Source organism: Coccinella septempunctata, chromosome 4, assembly GCF_907165205.1.
Source record: "Coccinella septempunctata chromosome 4, icCocSept1.1, whole genome shotgun sequence".
Taxonomy (NCBI): Eukaryota; Metazoa; Arthropoda; class Insecta; order Coleoptera; family Coccinellidae; genus Coccinella; species Coccinella septempunctata.
In genome coordinates, this window is record NC_058192.1 from 18,804,643 (window position 1) to 18,821,454 (window position 16,812).

The 16,812-nt window shown below is 33.8% G+C and overlaps 2 protein-coding genes across 10 annotated transcripts in view; both read right to left on the reverse strand.

Annotated features, from left to right (window-relative positions):
- Window positions 1–3,050, reverse strand: part of LOC123312420 (TRAF2 and NCK-interacting protein kinase) — a 32,711-nt gene extending 29,661 nt beyond the window's left edge. For all 9 annotated transcript variants that reach the window (XM_044896841.1, XM_044896848.1, XM_044896846.1 and 6 more), the window contains exons 1-3: window positions 2,770–3,050; window positions 2,501–2,566; window positions 75–282 (exon numbers count right to left, since the gene is read on the reverse strand). In XM_044896841.1, coding sequence (XP_044752776.1) covers window positions 75–282; window positions 2,501–2,566; window positions 2,770–2,835 — 340 coding nt within the window. In that variant the 5' untranslated portion in view covers window positions 2,836–3,050. The remainder of the gene's footprint in view (window positions 1–74; window positions 283–2,500; window positions 2,567–2,769) is intronic.
- An 805-nt stretch (window positions 3,051–3,855) lies between these two features.
- LOC123312457 (division abnormally delayed protein) overlaps window positions 3,856–16,812 on the reverse strand; it is a 353,204-nt gene continuing 340,247 nt past the window's right edge. Inside the window, exons 4-7 of the mRNA XM_044896902.1 lie at window positions 13,443–13,732; window positions 7,694–7,826; window positions 6,833–7,025; window positions 3,856–6,198 (exon numbers count right to left, since the gene is read on the reverse strand). Of these exons, the coding sequence (XP_044752837.1) occupies window positions 5,981–6,198; window positions 6,833–7,025; window positions 7,694–7,826; window positions 13,443–13,732 (834 nt within the window). The 3' untranslated portion in view covers window positions 3,856–5,980. The remainder of the gene's footprint in view (window positions 6,199–6,832; window positions 7,026–7,693; window positions 7,827–13,442; window positions 13,733–16,812) is intronic.

The window sequence follows — 16,812 nt, forward strand, 5'->3', positions numbered from 1 at the left end:
TTTCAATACATAATCAAAACTTTTAGCAAGGCAAAGGCGTTCATATCAGATATTTCCCCAAGAAAAACACTCACCTGCCCCGCAATATTCCATAACTAACCACAACTGGTCGTCCTTTCCAGCCGGTGATTTTTTTATGAAGGCGCCGTAATAGGTGGCAATGTTGCGATGATTGGAAAACTTTTTGAGCACGTTGATTTCCAGTTTGATCTCCTCTTCCTCATCCTCCGTGACATCCATAACTTTGATGGCCGCCAGCTGGCCCGTCTTGGTGTGACGGCCCTAAGAAAATAATAAACATTTTTTTAAATGTATCAGCTGAATTCAACAGAACAAAGGGCAGGGTGTATCAAAATACACCCTGTAGATGGACCAAAGTCCATCTACATAGTTTCCACCATACAGATAGAGTAAATAAAAAATAAAGCACAACATTTATATCTTCGGTATAATATTTCGTAGAAAAATAAATCGAACAGGTAAGCACAGCATTTATTATTCATTTATCTTCAGTATTTAATATTTTGTAGAAAAATAAATCGAACAGATAGATTTTTATTTCAAATTACCTAATTTGATGAAAGTCTTGTCTTAGGGGTATATTAAATTCAGTAGATTGTCAGGTCGAAATCAATCAATAGGACTTGTTACTCATTATTGGAACAAACTTCCTAGCTTTTGTACACTCTCATGTACTTCTTCAGGGACTACAAATTAATAATAAAATGACAGATATTTAAATTGGAAAAAATTATTCAAATTTACTCAGGTGTCAATGTGTATGAACCACTATTCAGACATTCCTGTTTGTACAAGAGGGTTTTTCTACATTTTTCTGTTGTTAAAAAAAATTTAAAAAGTTTGATGCTGGCAACAATAGTACTTTTAAATGTCTGTTAGTTTATTTGTTGCAAGTGATCTATATATTTTAATATCCATTCTGTAGAGTAGAGAAAATTTTTATAATGTTTACTTCATAGCCATAGTATTATGGCTTGTTATACAAACAGGGATGCCTGAGTAGAAGTTAATCTCACAGTGAGTAAATTTGAATAATTTTGTCCATTTTAAGTCATTTTATTGTTAATTTTTAGTATGAAGAAGTACACAAAAGTGAACGAGAGCTGGAAAGTTTGTTTCAATAAAGAGTAACACATTGATTGAATCGATTTTTACTTTTAAAATATGTATCATATTTGAGGTCAATGACATATACTTTTGTATATATTGTGATATGAATTTTGAGAGGGAGATCCATTTCTACGATGATCATTTTTTCTTTATTATTGCTCAATTCTGTGATAATGAATTACAATTAATAAATTTGTCAATAACAAAACTTTAATTGCCCAATCAAATTTTGGCAGGCACTCGATTTCTAAAAAGGAATCTAATGTTTACAAATATGATAAAAGCATGCCTACATTGCTGAATAATTGTTTTTCTGTATATAAAATCAAACGTTCTGATCCCTTCACATAGGTTACATGGACTTCTAGACAAAAATGTGAGAATATATGTAACCATTCAATTGTTCAACAAAACCTCATTGAAAAAACTTCTAGATCTTTTTATTTACAGTGACAAGACCATTAATCTATGGACAAGACAATGAATTTTTTGAGTGTCATGAGAATATGATTGTGGACATACATTCCCATCAAGACAATACATTCACCTACATGAAACTGAAATGGTATGACCTAAAAAGTATTTTGTTTCACATTGATTTCAGATTGTAAATACAAAATTATTTTCATTAAGTTGAAGGGTAGGTTTATGAAGTAAGTTTTTTCTGATATAAACTTGTAACAAAATGTGAAATAAACCTCTATTCCATCAAACTATCAACAAGAAGCTAAGTTACTTTCACTTAAGGAGATATGAGGCTTATCTATCAACATTATTTGTTCAGATAAGAGAAGATAATCTCATTGGGATAGAACAACACATTTCCACAGGGTGAACAAGCATTGGTAGCAAGATAGTTAATCATTGATATTATTACAACCATCTAGTAAAGATTGGTAATCATGGTGTATAAAACAAGGAATAAAACTACCCATTTGATAAAACTTTTTAATTTGAAATCAAGAACATATCGAATCTATCATTTTGCTCAGTTGCTCAGGAACTCAAGCAATCAAAATATAAACATTCAATATCTGCTGTCACATACTTTTTAGTAAGAAACATACACATTGATTCAATCTCCATTGAAGCCAATATGATAACACTTTGATATGTTCGTGTTGAATTGATCAGATTAAAAGGTGAGAATCCAATTAGATAGTCTTCAATTAATATTTCAATCGATTCAGAGGATTTTGAAAGCATAATGCTCAGAGTGAGAAAAACTAAATTATTATTCTTTAATAAATTCATATGAGAATACATAGTATCTAGAAAATAGGAAGAAATTATTCATAGCTTCGAGAAACTGAATAGCACATTCTTCCTGTCAAAAAAATTCAGATATGCAGTTGATTATTGTAATTACCTTGTAAACTTGGCCATAAGTACCATTTCCAACGACTTCTATCAACTCGAAAATCCCAGCAGGATCCTGGAATCGAAAAATACCGGTTATCAAAGGATGAAAAAGAAAGACATGAATGCGAAAATGTTTGTATAGTGAATCACACACCCTGGTCTGACATGTTTATTTTGTTGGAGAGCTACAGGACTATCTATAGGAGAAATGAACTTTTCTTTACAGAAATGGTATTCCTTTATTCACGAGTTATTGGAAAATGATTAAATACTCACTTTGAGAGCTGTGAGGTCTATATCATCAAGGGAACAATTCACGGAAGGGGGCATTTGATGCGCCATTTTGAGTTCAGAACCAAAATAACACTTCACAGGTTCTTAATCACTAACAAGTAGAAAATTTACAGAAATACATAATCACAATAGTAGTTGATCCAATTGACTATATCCTACTACTAAAGTTAAGACATAAAAGTGTTAAACAAAGAAATTATTGTCCTCATAAAACTAACATGTTTACGGCGCACCCTTTCGACTGTCAAATGCACCTTCATAGATTTTGCGACATTTGAAGTCATAGAGACGATGACGTTTGGTAAGCAGCGGCGTGCCATCGTCTTTGCGACTTTAAAGATACCGTGGTTCAATTATAAATGTATTCTGTGGTTCACATTGATTTTTTTCAGGGCCGTATTCCACTTCCCAAAACTCGGAATGTAGATTTCTGCCAGTCCAATGGTGTTTATTGTTTATAAATATTAATGCCTATTACTTACCATTTCATAATTTTTCAAATGCTAATGGTGTATTAAAAACGTACCAGTCTTCATTTTTATGGAGAGATCTATTCAGCAATATTGAAAATTCTGATTCTTCAACTAAAAATTTGAGGAAAATAGTGTGAATTTTGCGACAAATATTTGAAAAAAGGGAACGGAATTTTTGCTTTTTCGAGTATTTTCACGAAGAATAACAAGCTTAAAAATATAAGCGGTATCATTTGGCGTAACTGAATACCATCAATAATATGAAAAATGAAAAAAATAATTATAATAATATTTAAAATAAACCAGAAACAAAACCTTGAGAGATTTACACTATAGTCTCATTGTATTTATATTCTTTTCCATTCATTAGGATTCGGAAAATATTCTAATGTTGGAAATTACGAAGTCATGGGCGTAGATGACAGGTAGGGGCCAGGTTAGGAATGCCAACTCCCGGATTTTCTGCTGGTCCTCGGCTCCAGATAATGAAATTGACATAATGGGAGAAAATTAGAGGGGAAATTTCTAATACATAAGATGTAAAGAACGTTAAGATTTTTTCATTGATTGGAATATATTTTACTGAATAACGACATTTAAAAAAGGCAGCTATTTATTTATTCTAGTAGAACAGAAAGTACAATCAGTAGTAAAATTAAATTTCTTATTCACAAAAAGCGTAAGACTAGTAATTAGTTTCGAACAGGTAAACCTAAAATGAATGTTAGTGAGCAACATATTCGAATGACTTTGAATCACTACTATCCTCCAAATACACATAATTCATTATTGCCTCACATGATATGCAAACAATTAAACAAAAGAAATAAAAAGTGTTTGGAGCGAAAATGGGTAAAATAAGGAAAAACTAATTCCTACAGTAATATGGCTTTTCCATCTTGTAAAGTTACATTAAATACTAGTTTAACTTTCAAACTAAATTCATAATTGTATTTCTGAATATATGGTTGAAAAATAAATATAGATCTTTCACGACGTATACAGATTTGAATGTTTTCAAAGAATTACATGAAACATAAAGTATTTATTTAGGCGGAGCACAAAAAATGCTTGAAAACGTAAATAATAAATTGCTCACTTGGCTGTTTTTTCATATTTTGATTTCGAGAATTGAATATTCAAAAAAAGAAAGATCTATAGTTATAATAATGATTACAAAGATACTGCGTATTGATTTCACTGGATAAAATTCTTGATTTCATAATAATAATTAGATTAATAAAATATTTTTAATCACAGACATTTCGCAAATTAATTTAAAAATACAGATATACCTTCAAACTATACACACATTCATTCAAAGTTTTCACTTATAGGTATTACATTTCCAATAAATAGTCAAAAATAAATAGTTAATCAATAAAACACCCGAATTCATCAGCTATAGTTAAAAAACAAAGAGAAAGGTCTTCTACGCCAATGGATCCGGACGTTCATTTGGAATTTTTAAAATCATCGAATTTCAAAAAAGATTTCTAATATTTACAAATATTAACAGGTTAACAATTTAGTTACAAACATCATCAGAAACAATTTGACTGGAATATCTCACCATGACAAGCACGTAATGGCATATAATACAATTTTGAAATTTAAATTCAAAAACTGGCCTACATTTTTTTCTTTGATTGCTGATTTTGCAGGAATATTGAGGTTTAACCTAGATCCATTTCACTTAAAACTGGAACGATATTATAAATGCTCCAATTGTAATTCGAATTCGTTCAGCTGCATATTATTTTCATTCACCGAAAATTGGCGTATTTACATTTTATCGTGAACAAATAAAATTATTGAAACCGAACGAAAAATTAGGGAATTTTACTGTCAATCTACAACAAACTTGAGTTCGTCATGAATCAACGAAAACACCATTGTTGAGCGAACATCACGAATATGTGTTTTCCCTGCTTTATTCCGATTTGCATTTTCTATATTCTCCATTTTAGTAATCAATCGCCAATCACGATGTGACCATTAAATTTCAATCTCGAAAACAAGAAGATACATTCGTATTTATCTTCTTGCTCGAAACATTGAAGAGTATTCAAAAGCGTTTTTTAGAGATTGTATTGAGTGAAATCGTAGATTTGTCAATTATAAGCGATTAGGTATTAGCAAAACACAGAACATCATTCGCATTGGAATAAGACATAGTTGAATCAACCAATAAAACAATAATGTTTCCTTATTAGAATGGTTGCATTCACTGAAGAATTTAACATCTAATTATACAGTCTCTTTAAATAATCTATATATATTTACAACAATTGGAAACACGGAAGTAACGGTTCTATTTCCAATTACCCTTTAAATGACCTTTGAAGCTACTCACTATTACATTTATAATAAATATATTATTTTATAAACAGCCAATTTCGAAATAGATGTATCCCTAAACTATTAATCTCTATTGTGGTGGGGCAACCACTTCAGCTTCTCTAAATTATCGGAAAAAATATTTGGAAGGATCTTAATTCATATTTGATTCATAATTTGCATTTCATAACATGGATTTTTCATTATTGCTGCGTTTCAAAAGCTGAAGCGGTCACGTTTCTTCTCCTTTTTAGATGCGTCAAAAATATTTTAGTCACTGAACCGCGTTTTCGACAACCATACAGAACCTCGGAACATTCTCGAAATGTCATATCGAGAAGCATGTTTTTCAATCGGGAATACGAATACTAAAAAAGAGTCTAAATGATCCTCGCTACATCGCCGCGGTGTAAAAGTACCATAACTGACGACAGCAAGAGGAGGGTAGAAGATACTGAACACATAGGGTTGGAACTTGAGGGTTTTGTGGTTGGCGTGTTGTCTTGTTGTGGCGGTGATTTGTTGGAATTGTGATAAACGCTGACATCTGGTGAGGTTGGGTTGTAGTTCTTGGGCTTATCACGGTTGGGTTGGCCTCCTGAAAAAAAGAACGGGGAATTACAACCATACTTTAAACTTTTTCGGTGGACGGTGTATCGTGGAAGGGTGGTGAACAGTGCTGACTCTCGCAAAAATTCAAAACAGTTTTATCAAATTTGGGAGATACGCTCAAAATGTCGAGGTATAAATTAATTCAATACAGAGGTCAGGTTCATATGACATGCGTGGGACTATGGTGACTTTCAGATAAGCAAATTCTACTGCCCATGCGCATTCTTTCTCTTAAGCCATTACTTCATTACTTGGCCTTGTGTGACAAATTCAGCATCATTAGAATTTAGAAGACTCAAGACAGTGTTGTTATAAAGTGTTCTCGAAATATTCATATTCTGACATAATGAAGAAGAGGTATATTATAGGAAAGTTTCATGAATTCAACGGAAATTCCAGCACTTTATTTTACTCTCCATGACTTCCCAGAACTTCTCATGATTTCCCTGAACTTCCCAGGAATTCCAATGTCATGTAAGTACTACAGCGATTTCCCAAGATTGTTCGCTCCTCGCAAAATGTTTAAGTAGAAGCCTACGCCTTACGCTTCATAGCCTACTTTTGTTGTATGCACTTTATTTATTGATCCATAGAGCAAAACATGGATAAATTTTACTCACCAGTGTTTGTGTTGGGGGTGCCTCCTCCTTCGACGGATCCCGGACCATCGCCTGATCCAGATCCTCTGGAATCTTCGTCATCGTCTTCCTCCATATCTGGTCCACTGCCTGAACCAGATCCATCAGCTCCGCTGTCTCTTTGCATAGAGTCGAATTCGTTCGAGAAGGTGGAACCTAAAGTTGCGAGGACAATCTGAAACGAAATTTAACTTAATGAAATAAGATAAAAATGAATTTAATAAAACCAGTCGTTCAGACAAAAAATAAACCAGCTGAATAATCCAGCCGTTTAAGAAAAGAAAATCGTACGCGAAGAGTTAAAATTATTGATGAATGTTCTGAAATTTTCCACAATTTTTTTAAATTTTTTTTTCCGTAAGAACCTTATACAAAGTATCAAAAAACAACAAAACAGGATGATCTAAATCTGCTTAGTCGTTATCAAGTTATGACATGACCAAGAAAAAAGGATTCATTTTTATACACATATAAAGATAAAGATTAACTATTTTTTTTTAGTACTGATAATATTGGAACGTTATGGTATAAAAATAAAGGTGCATTGATAAAATATATATAATTGCAGTGCTGTGGAGTGTATCTATGTAATAGAGGAAGGATGATATGCACTTTTTGCTACTAAGGATATCACGATCCTTCTGGATGTTATATTCTATCAGCAATGAAATTAAAATATTAGAGGCAGCTTTGACAAATAGAAGTGACTTTTATATTGTGATAATAACATTAGGTACATTACGAAAATTTTGTTTCACGCTTTATTCTATGAGGGAACTAATCGGAATTAGTTGTAATCTTGGATAAGGGATGACCAAAAGCTCATAATATAATAAAACTCACGTTATGTATATGCCTAAGCTTATCAGCCATATCGGCGATCCTTTTGTCGCCGTTCTGTGGATTTGGATTGGGTTTCACTTCAGGATTGTACTTCTGCATGTCTTGGCTTGAGTCCACCACAGTTTTCGTATATCTGAAATGAAAAAAAAATTCTTTATGAAAAATACATGCTTTTCTCCTTCAAGTTTTGAATAGGTTCATTGTTCACAATTAACTCCAAAAAATTTATATTCATCTAATTTACATCAAAAGGCACCAATGAATATTATATTATACAAAATACAAAACTGCATGTTTGATATTTTTTTTTGTGTACATAATCGAAAGTTTTTTTTCACGTAGTTAATATGTTTTCAGAAGATCAGGGCACTGTTGGGGCTAGGGCTGGCACTGTTTTTATGTAAGCAAATTTTGAACAGTGTGTCTGAAATAAGATATAAGACGTCTTAGACAATTTTTTTAAATGGCCAATCTTAATTTTCCATGACTATGTATTGGATATTGGATATATCAAGTTACACATGAGTATCAAATATCAACTATATATTATGCGAAAGCGAAAATGAAAAACTGATTCAACTCAATAAAATAATTTAGGTAGTTTAAACAGGAATGTAAAAAGATATTTTTATAATTTTTTGTCAAACAAAAAAGTTGAATAAAAACAAGTTAGGATAGTAGCATCGTAACTAGCGAATATTAGCGAGGATATTCATCAGTTTGTCGTTTTGTAAGAAACATCATTTGATGAAAAATGGTATAAATGCCGGACTTAAGAGGAGTTTATACCACGGGACTTTCTTGCCATCCATATAAGGGTAAAGGGGGAAAGACTACCAGAATGTGGGGTGTAGCCAAAACACTTGAACGATAAGTAGAAGTTACGAATATGAAAATAGTTTCCCCTTTCGTCGAAAAGATGACAGCACTTAACTAACGTCTTTTTTCAATTTCACCAGGATACGAATTGTAGCTAATAGCGAGACTTTTCGAGAAATTTTTTCAAGTAGAAATTCATTGAAAAAATCATTTCACCTCGGAATGTGAATAACATGAATGAATATTTGTTCTTCAATTAAAAAATTGTTCTTTTGTTTTTTCAGTTTGGCGAATAAAAAAATTCCTGACTTTTCGAGATAACGAACTGATCGAATTGAATTATAAAAACCCAATAAAAATTAGTGGTTTTTGACGTAAGATATTCATTTTCTCTTTTTGAACTGACCACTAAAACAGTGTAGTGTAGACCCCTCTTAACTGAAACCTACAAAATGGAAATTCTAATGATAATTGCCTACATAGATAGGACAAGAACATAAAATAAAATTTTTCATTTATTCAAAGAGAAGAATCCTGATTTACGGATAACGGCGGATAGCTAGGTAACTAGAAATTAGCCAAAGAAAATTCTCCAACAGACCTATCCTAGCATATTTAAACATAAATAAAAGATTACGACCTCCAGTTTTCACCATTCAATAAAAATATACAGTTGGAATTGGAACGAAGTAAATAAGATGTTCAAAACAACTTACAAGAAAATACCTTTGAAAAGAAAAAGACAATATTTATGAAACTTCACATGCAAGTGCGATGACGCATAACGCGTCCGATATTTATTTTGTTAATAAAGTCTTTCTTCTCGTTGTATAGCTCGAAGCATTATGGTAGAAAAAGGGAAAAGCAATCCTAAATAGCGCTCTGCCAAAAACTCCAACTTTTTCTTACGGATTTCGTGTTTCGCCATGTGGCTTTGTTTCATCCTCGTTTGTTTTTATTCGCCCGTAAATTCGGCTTATTTTCGGCTTTCAACCCGCTTGTATGAGAGTGTCTATCAAGTCATATGAAATATTGAGGAAATCACGAAGAGAATACGGCTCGGAGGGCCATTTTTGAGTTTACCCACAATCCTGTGCGCTCGGCTGTCAGGAAAGAATCCTGAAGGGTGGAATTTAAATGGCGAAATTCAGAACGGTTGTCTGGTTCTCAACCCAAACGTTCAGCTTCTTGTCTGCTGATATAAAGGTGGTATCGCTGTAATTATCAAATGATTCGCTCTTTCTTATCGTTTGCTTGCAAAATTAATTTATTGGACTTGCAGCTGAGTAGAAGGAACTCTTGATGAATATTGATCTCTCAGAATATCTCTTAGGAATGATAGACCCCAAGGATAATTACTTTGGCTGAGTTATTCGTCCTTCTTAATTTTGAGGAAAATTGAAATTTCTTTCATTATATACTTTCTAATAAAACAATAGCAGTCGGAAAAGAAGGTGGTTGAACATTGATCTTCCTAACTGCTTTTGAAGTTACTGAAATAATGAATGAAATATTTATTAATAAAATAAATTTCAAATTGTCATAGGCTTAGGAAAAACGCCTGAAAAAAATCTAGAGGCAAGTAAATGGTCATCTATCTGACATTATATGTGAGCGACTGTATGTTCATATTTTGATCAAAATCTTAATGAACTTAGAACCCGGCTGGAAGGACCGTATTTTCTATGCATAATTATGATAAATTTCAATCGGCAGACTACTCTGACAATTCATTCGTTGAAGTTCGAAAGTTATCTTTTAAATCGACAAAAAAATGGAAATGTTACCCCTTGGTTCAAACTCAACATTCCGGTATGAAATATTCATCTGTTGGAAAGAAAGCAATCTCAAAATAACCCAATTCACTGCTTCCTGCCGAATGAATGAGTCCTCATCTCCTGCATCTCCGAATCGAACTTTTCTTTTCTTTCCTTTAATCCACTTCTGGGATCATCGAGACGAACTTGGATCGAGTTCAAGAACAAAGAAATAAATTTTTGCGTTACGACGACGACGTCCCTTGAACTGTCTCTTATCGAGCGAAATTTACTGTATAATTCCTCAATTTGAAAGGTTGGGGCTTTTTGGGGCCAGATTTACGTCGCCGCTGTTTAACCACGATGAATGTTGAAGAAAGGAAATAGTAGCAGTTTGGGGAACTCACCTGGGATCTGGGAATACATTTCGAAAAATTCACATATGAAATATTATTATAATTGAAGGGTCGAGGCCTCGTTTACGGTTAGTTATAAATAACGCGAACCATAATAACAAATTCGTTCTGAACTTTCTATTTAATGGTAAAAATCTTTGAGTTTTTGAGGTAGCAATTTGAATCGAAATTGTTATTGAAATACTTCATTGAAATACAAGAACATATTTGGTATTTGTAATTCGTCAGTTGATTGACAGGAAAAAAGTCTGCTTTATTTTTCAGGAAGACTTTTGAATTTCAACTCTAAACATGCATTTTCACAAAAAATCAATATAGTCAACAACTTGAAGAAACGAGCTCTAAAATTGTCATCAGATAAATTCCAAACAACTAACTTGAATAAAATAAGATGTATCCTAAAAATAATGATTACCCCGCTAAAATCATTGATAAGATCATAAACCAAGAAACTAATCGACAACATATTCAGAATGAAACTGTGGATGAAAATAAAAGCTATTATGGATTGACTTAAGTGGAAAGCCTTTCAGAACAGATAAGAAAAAAGATTTCACCTATGAATATAAACATCGTCTTCAGATCTTCAAACACCAACAAAAGACTCTTCACCAGAATAAAAAGTAAAACTCCTAAAGAGCTGCTCAGTAATGTCGTTCACAAGATATTCTGCAAAGATTGTCAATCCACCTATATAGTACAAACAGGTCGCTACCTCAAAGACAGGATAACGGAACACCAGAGAGATGCCCTCAACATACTTAATCCTTTGAAGAGGAAGAAAATTGAGAAAACCCTTACTGCATGAAATGATTTCCATAAAACAAGATGAAAAATCAATTAATAAGAGGACCGACATCGAAAACTTGAACACCGCCTATTATTACCTTATTAATAAAATCAAGAGATAGAACTTGATAATCGAAATTCCTTATGAAAAATCATAGTTTCACCTATGATTTCGCCACATATTGGCACTTAAAATTCCAAAATTAATCTGTCAGTTGTTTTCCATCCGTCTTTTCTCCAAGTTTTGTGAGGTGTATTCGTTTCAATTTTTTGATCATATGACTCATTTAAAACTGTGAGTAAATTTCCGAAATTTTTTCAATTCCTCTGGTGAATATAAACACAATGAGAAGTATCTTCCATCAACGCAAAAAGAGTTTTGACCATTTTCTTGTTTTTAAAATGGATATTTAACAACTGCTGTGATTTCATCTCCATTTGAAATTCATGTTTTTACTTATTATAGTTAAAAATTATATTCACACAGTTCAGTAATGTCCCCCTTTATCTTTCGTTGTGTACGCTATATTTTGAAATGTATCTTTTATTGTAGAGCCCTGAGGATGATTTTAGAATAAAATCGAAACTAGTCGGCATTGTTTTAAGGAGTGGTTTTTGTTCTATAAACCTGTCAGTCAACTGAATCATCTAATAATAAAGGTCCCAAATCTACACTTTCAATTTGTAATTCATTCACATACTAAAAATGTAATTTGCAATTGGTATTTCAGATATCTAACGATGAAGTATTTTCAAGTTAGTATTTCAAATAGATACTTATACGGGATGAGTTTTTGACTCGTACAGATATTTTAACAGTAGATTCTTGAGGTAAAAAAAACAATTTTTTCCTTTAGGTACTATTTTTTCTTCGATTTTTTCCGAGTCGGCTCGGTTTAAGAGATACAAGCTGATGAAAAATCATTCTATCTCACAAACGGTTTTTTCGAATCGAATGAATTTCGGAATATAGCTCAACATTAGGTCCTTTTGTTTGCATAAAAAGTGTAGCACTTTTCTACACTCGATTTTAGTATTCGTTTGCTGATTCAATTTTCACCAGTGTAAAGGAGGTAGTTTATCTACATCTCCTTTTGACTATGTGTACATAAACTACACTTACTCTACACTGGTGTAGATCAAATCGAGTGTAGAAAAGTGCTAAACTTTTTATGAAAGGACCTATTTACTTGATGAATATTTTTCGAACACAAGATATAAAATAGAATAGAATAGAATAGAATAGAGTTTATTCAGCAACGCATTACAGATAAACCCGAAATTACAGCTGTGGAGTATTCACTCGGAGGTGAACGACTGTGTACAGCAAAAAATAAATCTTATTCTATACGGTTATGAACAAATCAACAATAATTTTGTCTTATTTTTCCTTTTTTTTTTTTTAATATTAATACCTAACTGATATAAATTACGTTTATTTATGATTATGATAATATAAACCACGTCTTCCAGGTTTCTCATTATGACCATTACGTACCATAAAAATATCAGGAACCCAACTCGTGAAACTAAGTTGGACGCTATCTAATGAATATTTGAACGTTTTGTGAAATAAAAGTATTCCTCATATTTTCTCGTATAAAGTGCCGTTTTCGAGTAACTTGATGTTTAAAAATTAAAAAGTATCTGAAAAATTCGGAAAATTGGGTACCTACTTTGGGTGAATACAACTCTGTTTGAAGGATCTACAGATGTGTAGTGTCACAGATTAAGCTAGTTCTGAAGGTAATTTTGTTTTCCAGGGGTGGCACAGCTCATTATGAAAATATAAAATAGCTACATCTTTTTATCAGGGCCGAATAAAAAAAAAATCGTATAGAAAAAAAGTGTTTCTTTTGACCTCAAGAATCTACTGTTAAAATATTTGTGAGTCAAAGACTGACCCTATATACGTCTTATTGATGAGTGCGTTCTGCTTCTGCAGAAAATACGTCCCTAAATACTTACTCTGCTATCCTCTCTCCGTTCCAGCATTTCCTGTCATTCGGCTCTGCGAAAGACTCGTCCTGGCACAGGGTGTCCGCCAGATTGCCGTAGAATCCTTTCGTCTTCGAGATGGAGGTGAGAAATTGTAGAAGCTGCGTCTCTGGCGGTGGCAAAAAGGCGGACGCGCGGGTTGGGGCGAAGCGGAGCTTGGCACCCCCGACTTGGAGGCCCGGGGTTGGCTGGGTGCTCGTCTCTGTAGCCAGGGGGTCTTCCTTGTCCGAGAATTTGGGCAGTCCGCAGAATTTTTTCGCCTGAAAAAAAAGAGGGAGATAAAGTTGATGTAGCTTGTAATATCTGGTCACAAAAGATCCCCAATAATTTCCAAATAGATCCCCTACCAGGCAGTTACTGCTAGAGAAAACTATGGTATTCCACATCTAGTGCCTTCAAGATCTTATTAATCTAAAATCTAATAATATAGCAGGCTTGGAACTAATTACAAAGAGCCATTGATGTCTACAGGCCACAACTTTGGCAACGAATTGAGCAGAATTATCTCAATAACTTGATGCAAAGTATGTAGAGAAGATGCCAAGCATTTATTGGTATTGATCCTTCAAAAAAGCCCCGGATTTGATCTTCCTAGAAAAATTTGTTGTACGCTAAATCGATTCAGGACTGACCATGGTCGGTGTAATAGCATGCCCTTTAGATGGAAAGCTGTTTATAGTCAGAGATGTGAGTGTGGCGCAGAAGAAGGGACTATAGACCACTTGGTAAACAGTTGCACAAAATATAAATTTCAGGGTGATTTCGAAGGAATTCATTCTTTGTTGAGATTTCCAAATTATTTAATGAGAAATATAAAATTCAATACAACTCCCGTTTTTTTCTTTCTTTTTTGTTTTCAGATTATTCTCACTCCGTCTACCATCATGGTAGAAAGAAGGGGGAAGAAGTTTTTGGATTTTGTCCTATGAAGATATGATAATTTCAGCTTATTTTTTAAACAAATTCATTATCATTACACTTATACGGAGAGACAGAGAGTTTTTTCTGAGGTTTTTATCTCTGTTTTCATGTATCATACGACGATATGTATGGTACCCCGCTGACATTTTTCTTCTGCTTACACTGAGATCTGGAACGAGGTAACGAGGAACAGGTTCTAGGATCTGCCTCTTGTTGCAATTTCTTTAAACGCTCTTCATTGTTTTCAGATTGTAAAGGTTTGTATCAGTCTATTTCAAAATAATATACTCTCCTGGACAAAAAAAACGGACAACGAAATGTTCACCAAATTCATTGTAAAATAACTTTTTTAGATGTCTATCGTTTTAACCATTTTGTTGTCTTTTTCATCTAGTTTATCACCTGATGTCGAGTCTACAGGAGATTCAATGATGGTATACAGGGTAGAACTGAAAGTTGCAATTTACTCTGAATTCCATCCACAGGATGTTCCGAAATTGCAATAATGGGCCTTTAGATCAGTTTTTGAAGGCTGATCTTCTCTAAACATTTTCTTGTTCAATTAACGTCAATAGCTTTTTCCTTTAAAGAAATACCTTTTTTCAAACGAAACTATGCAATTTATAACATTCACCATAACAAATTGAGAATATTATACAAATAAAATTATGAAAAATATAGATATTCTTATATTCTAATACTGAGTATTGCCTCCACGCGCTCTTATCACTTCTTCCATGCGGCGGGGTAAGCTTCCAATACATTTGGCTATTGCCTGTTGTGAAACGTTTTCCCATTCATCAAGAAGAGCTGTTCTGAGAGCTGGAATAGTTTCTGATTGAAGTTTGCGAATAAGCCTCCCTCACATATCCCACACATGCTCAATTGGTTTTAGATGGATGTTCGTCTCATCGAGATAATCTGTTACAATTCTTGCCACATGGGCAACTGTTCCGCAACCGCATAATAAAAAAGGATCACTTTCTAAATGCAATGCTAAATTCCAGTAAACTGTAACAGGATAACCGTGTATAATGTTATAAATTGCATAGTTACCTTCGAAAAATCGTTTTTCATTTCAGGACCAAGCTATTGATGTTAATTGAATAGGAAAATGAAAATGTTAAAAGAAGATAAGGCTTCAAAAACTCATTTAAATCCCAATCATTGCGTCACTAATTACCTCCACAGAATGTTCCGAAATTTAGAAGAAATTTCATCTTTCAGTTCTACCCTGTACATTATGCAGATCATTGCAGACTCGACATCAGGTGATAAACTAGATGAAATGAGCTATACATAGACAACAAGATGATCAAAATCGATGCACACCTTCAAAAGTTAATTCAAAGTGAATTTGGGGAAGTTTTTTTCTGTCCGGTAATTTTGTCTAGAAGTGTATATACTTCATATGAAACCCTGGAGGGTTTAATACTCGTCGAAGGCGAAGGGCTGCCTTCCGAAAATTATTCGAAACACCTGACCCCGGCTCACGCACAAATCCGATCGACGGATGAACCCAAATATATTTCCATGACAATCCGACGGCGAAACTTTTCGATACGATCCATCAAAACCTACGGGGAACTCCCGCAATCCGCAAATTCGGCTATTAGTTAGAACGACCCCAAGATGATGGATGGACGAGGTGCGATCCGAACGAACGGACAGGAAATATCTACCATTGATACCCCGGGTCGGGCTAAAAACTGTAATTTGGACGCCGTTAATCAAGTACGTCACGTACCTATCTTCGCGCCGGGTCGTGAGGCTGTTTCACGGCCAGGCCCTTGTAATTTCGCGTGTTACAGCGACACGGAAAGGCCCAACTAGGGCTGGCAACGATTTATCGGTAGGTAATAGAGATGAAAACGTGGATGATCGCTTATCGATGTTGAGTCAATAGGAGAATTTGGTACACGAAAATTCTGAGAATTTGGATGGGAAATTTCATAACGAATTCATCACCTTAACTGGAAGTAGTACCTACGATTCGAAATCAAGACTAGTGAGAGTGAGCTATGTGAAGCTGGCACCCCCAAATGCGAATTTTGAAACAAAAATTTCAGGTTCGTATGTCCATCGTAGGTTTATGATTGTCCACCAATTTTTTTCATTTCTCCAGACACCGTTTGAGTTTGAGAGATATTTTAAAAAATGAGTTTTTTCGGTGCATTTTCTGAGCAGCTCAGCCAAATTGCGAAAACGATGGTAAATATTGTTTGTCTAACGTTAGTCCACTTCTGTCCACCCAATTACTTCATTTGTCTATCCACAGAACCATGCAATTTTGTAATAAATCTGAAAATTTCATTCATCTCGGCGCAACCGTTCGGTCTTGACGAATTTTTAACCGAACCCAGCAGTCTCATGATTTTTCGAAGGTCAGCTTTCGAGTCGTTTATCTCCCAATAAAGGT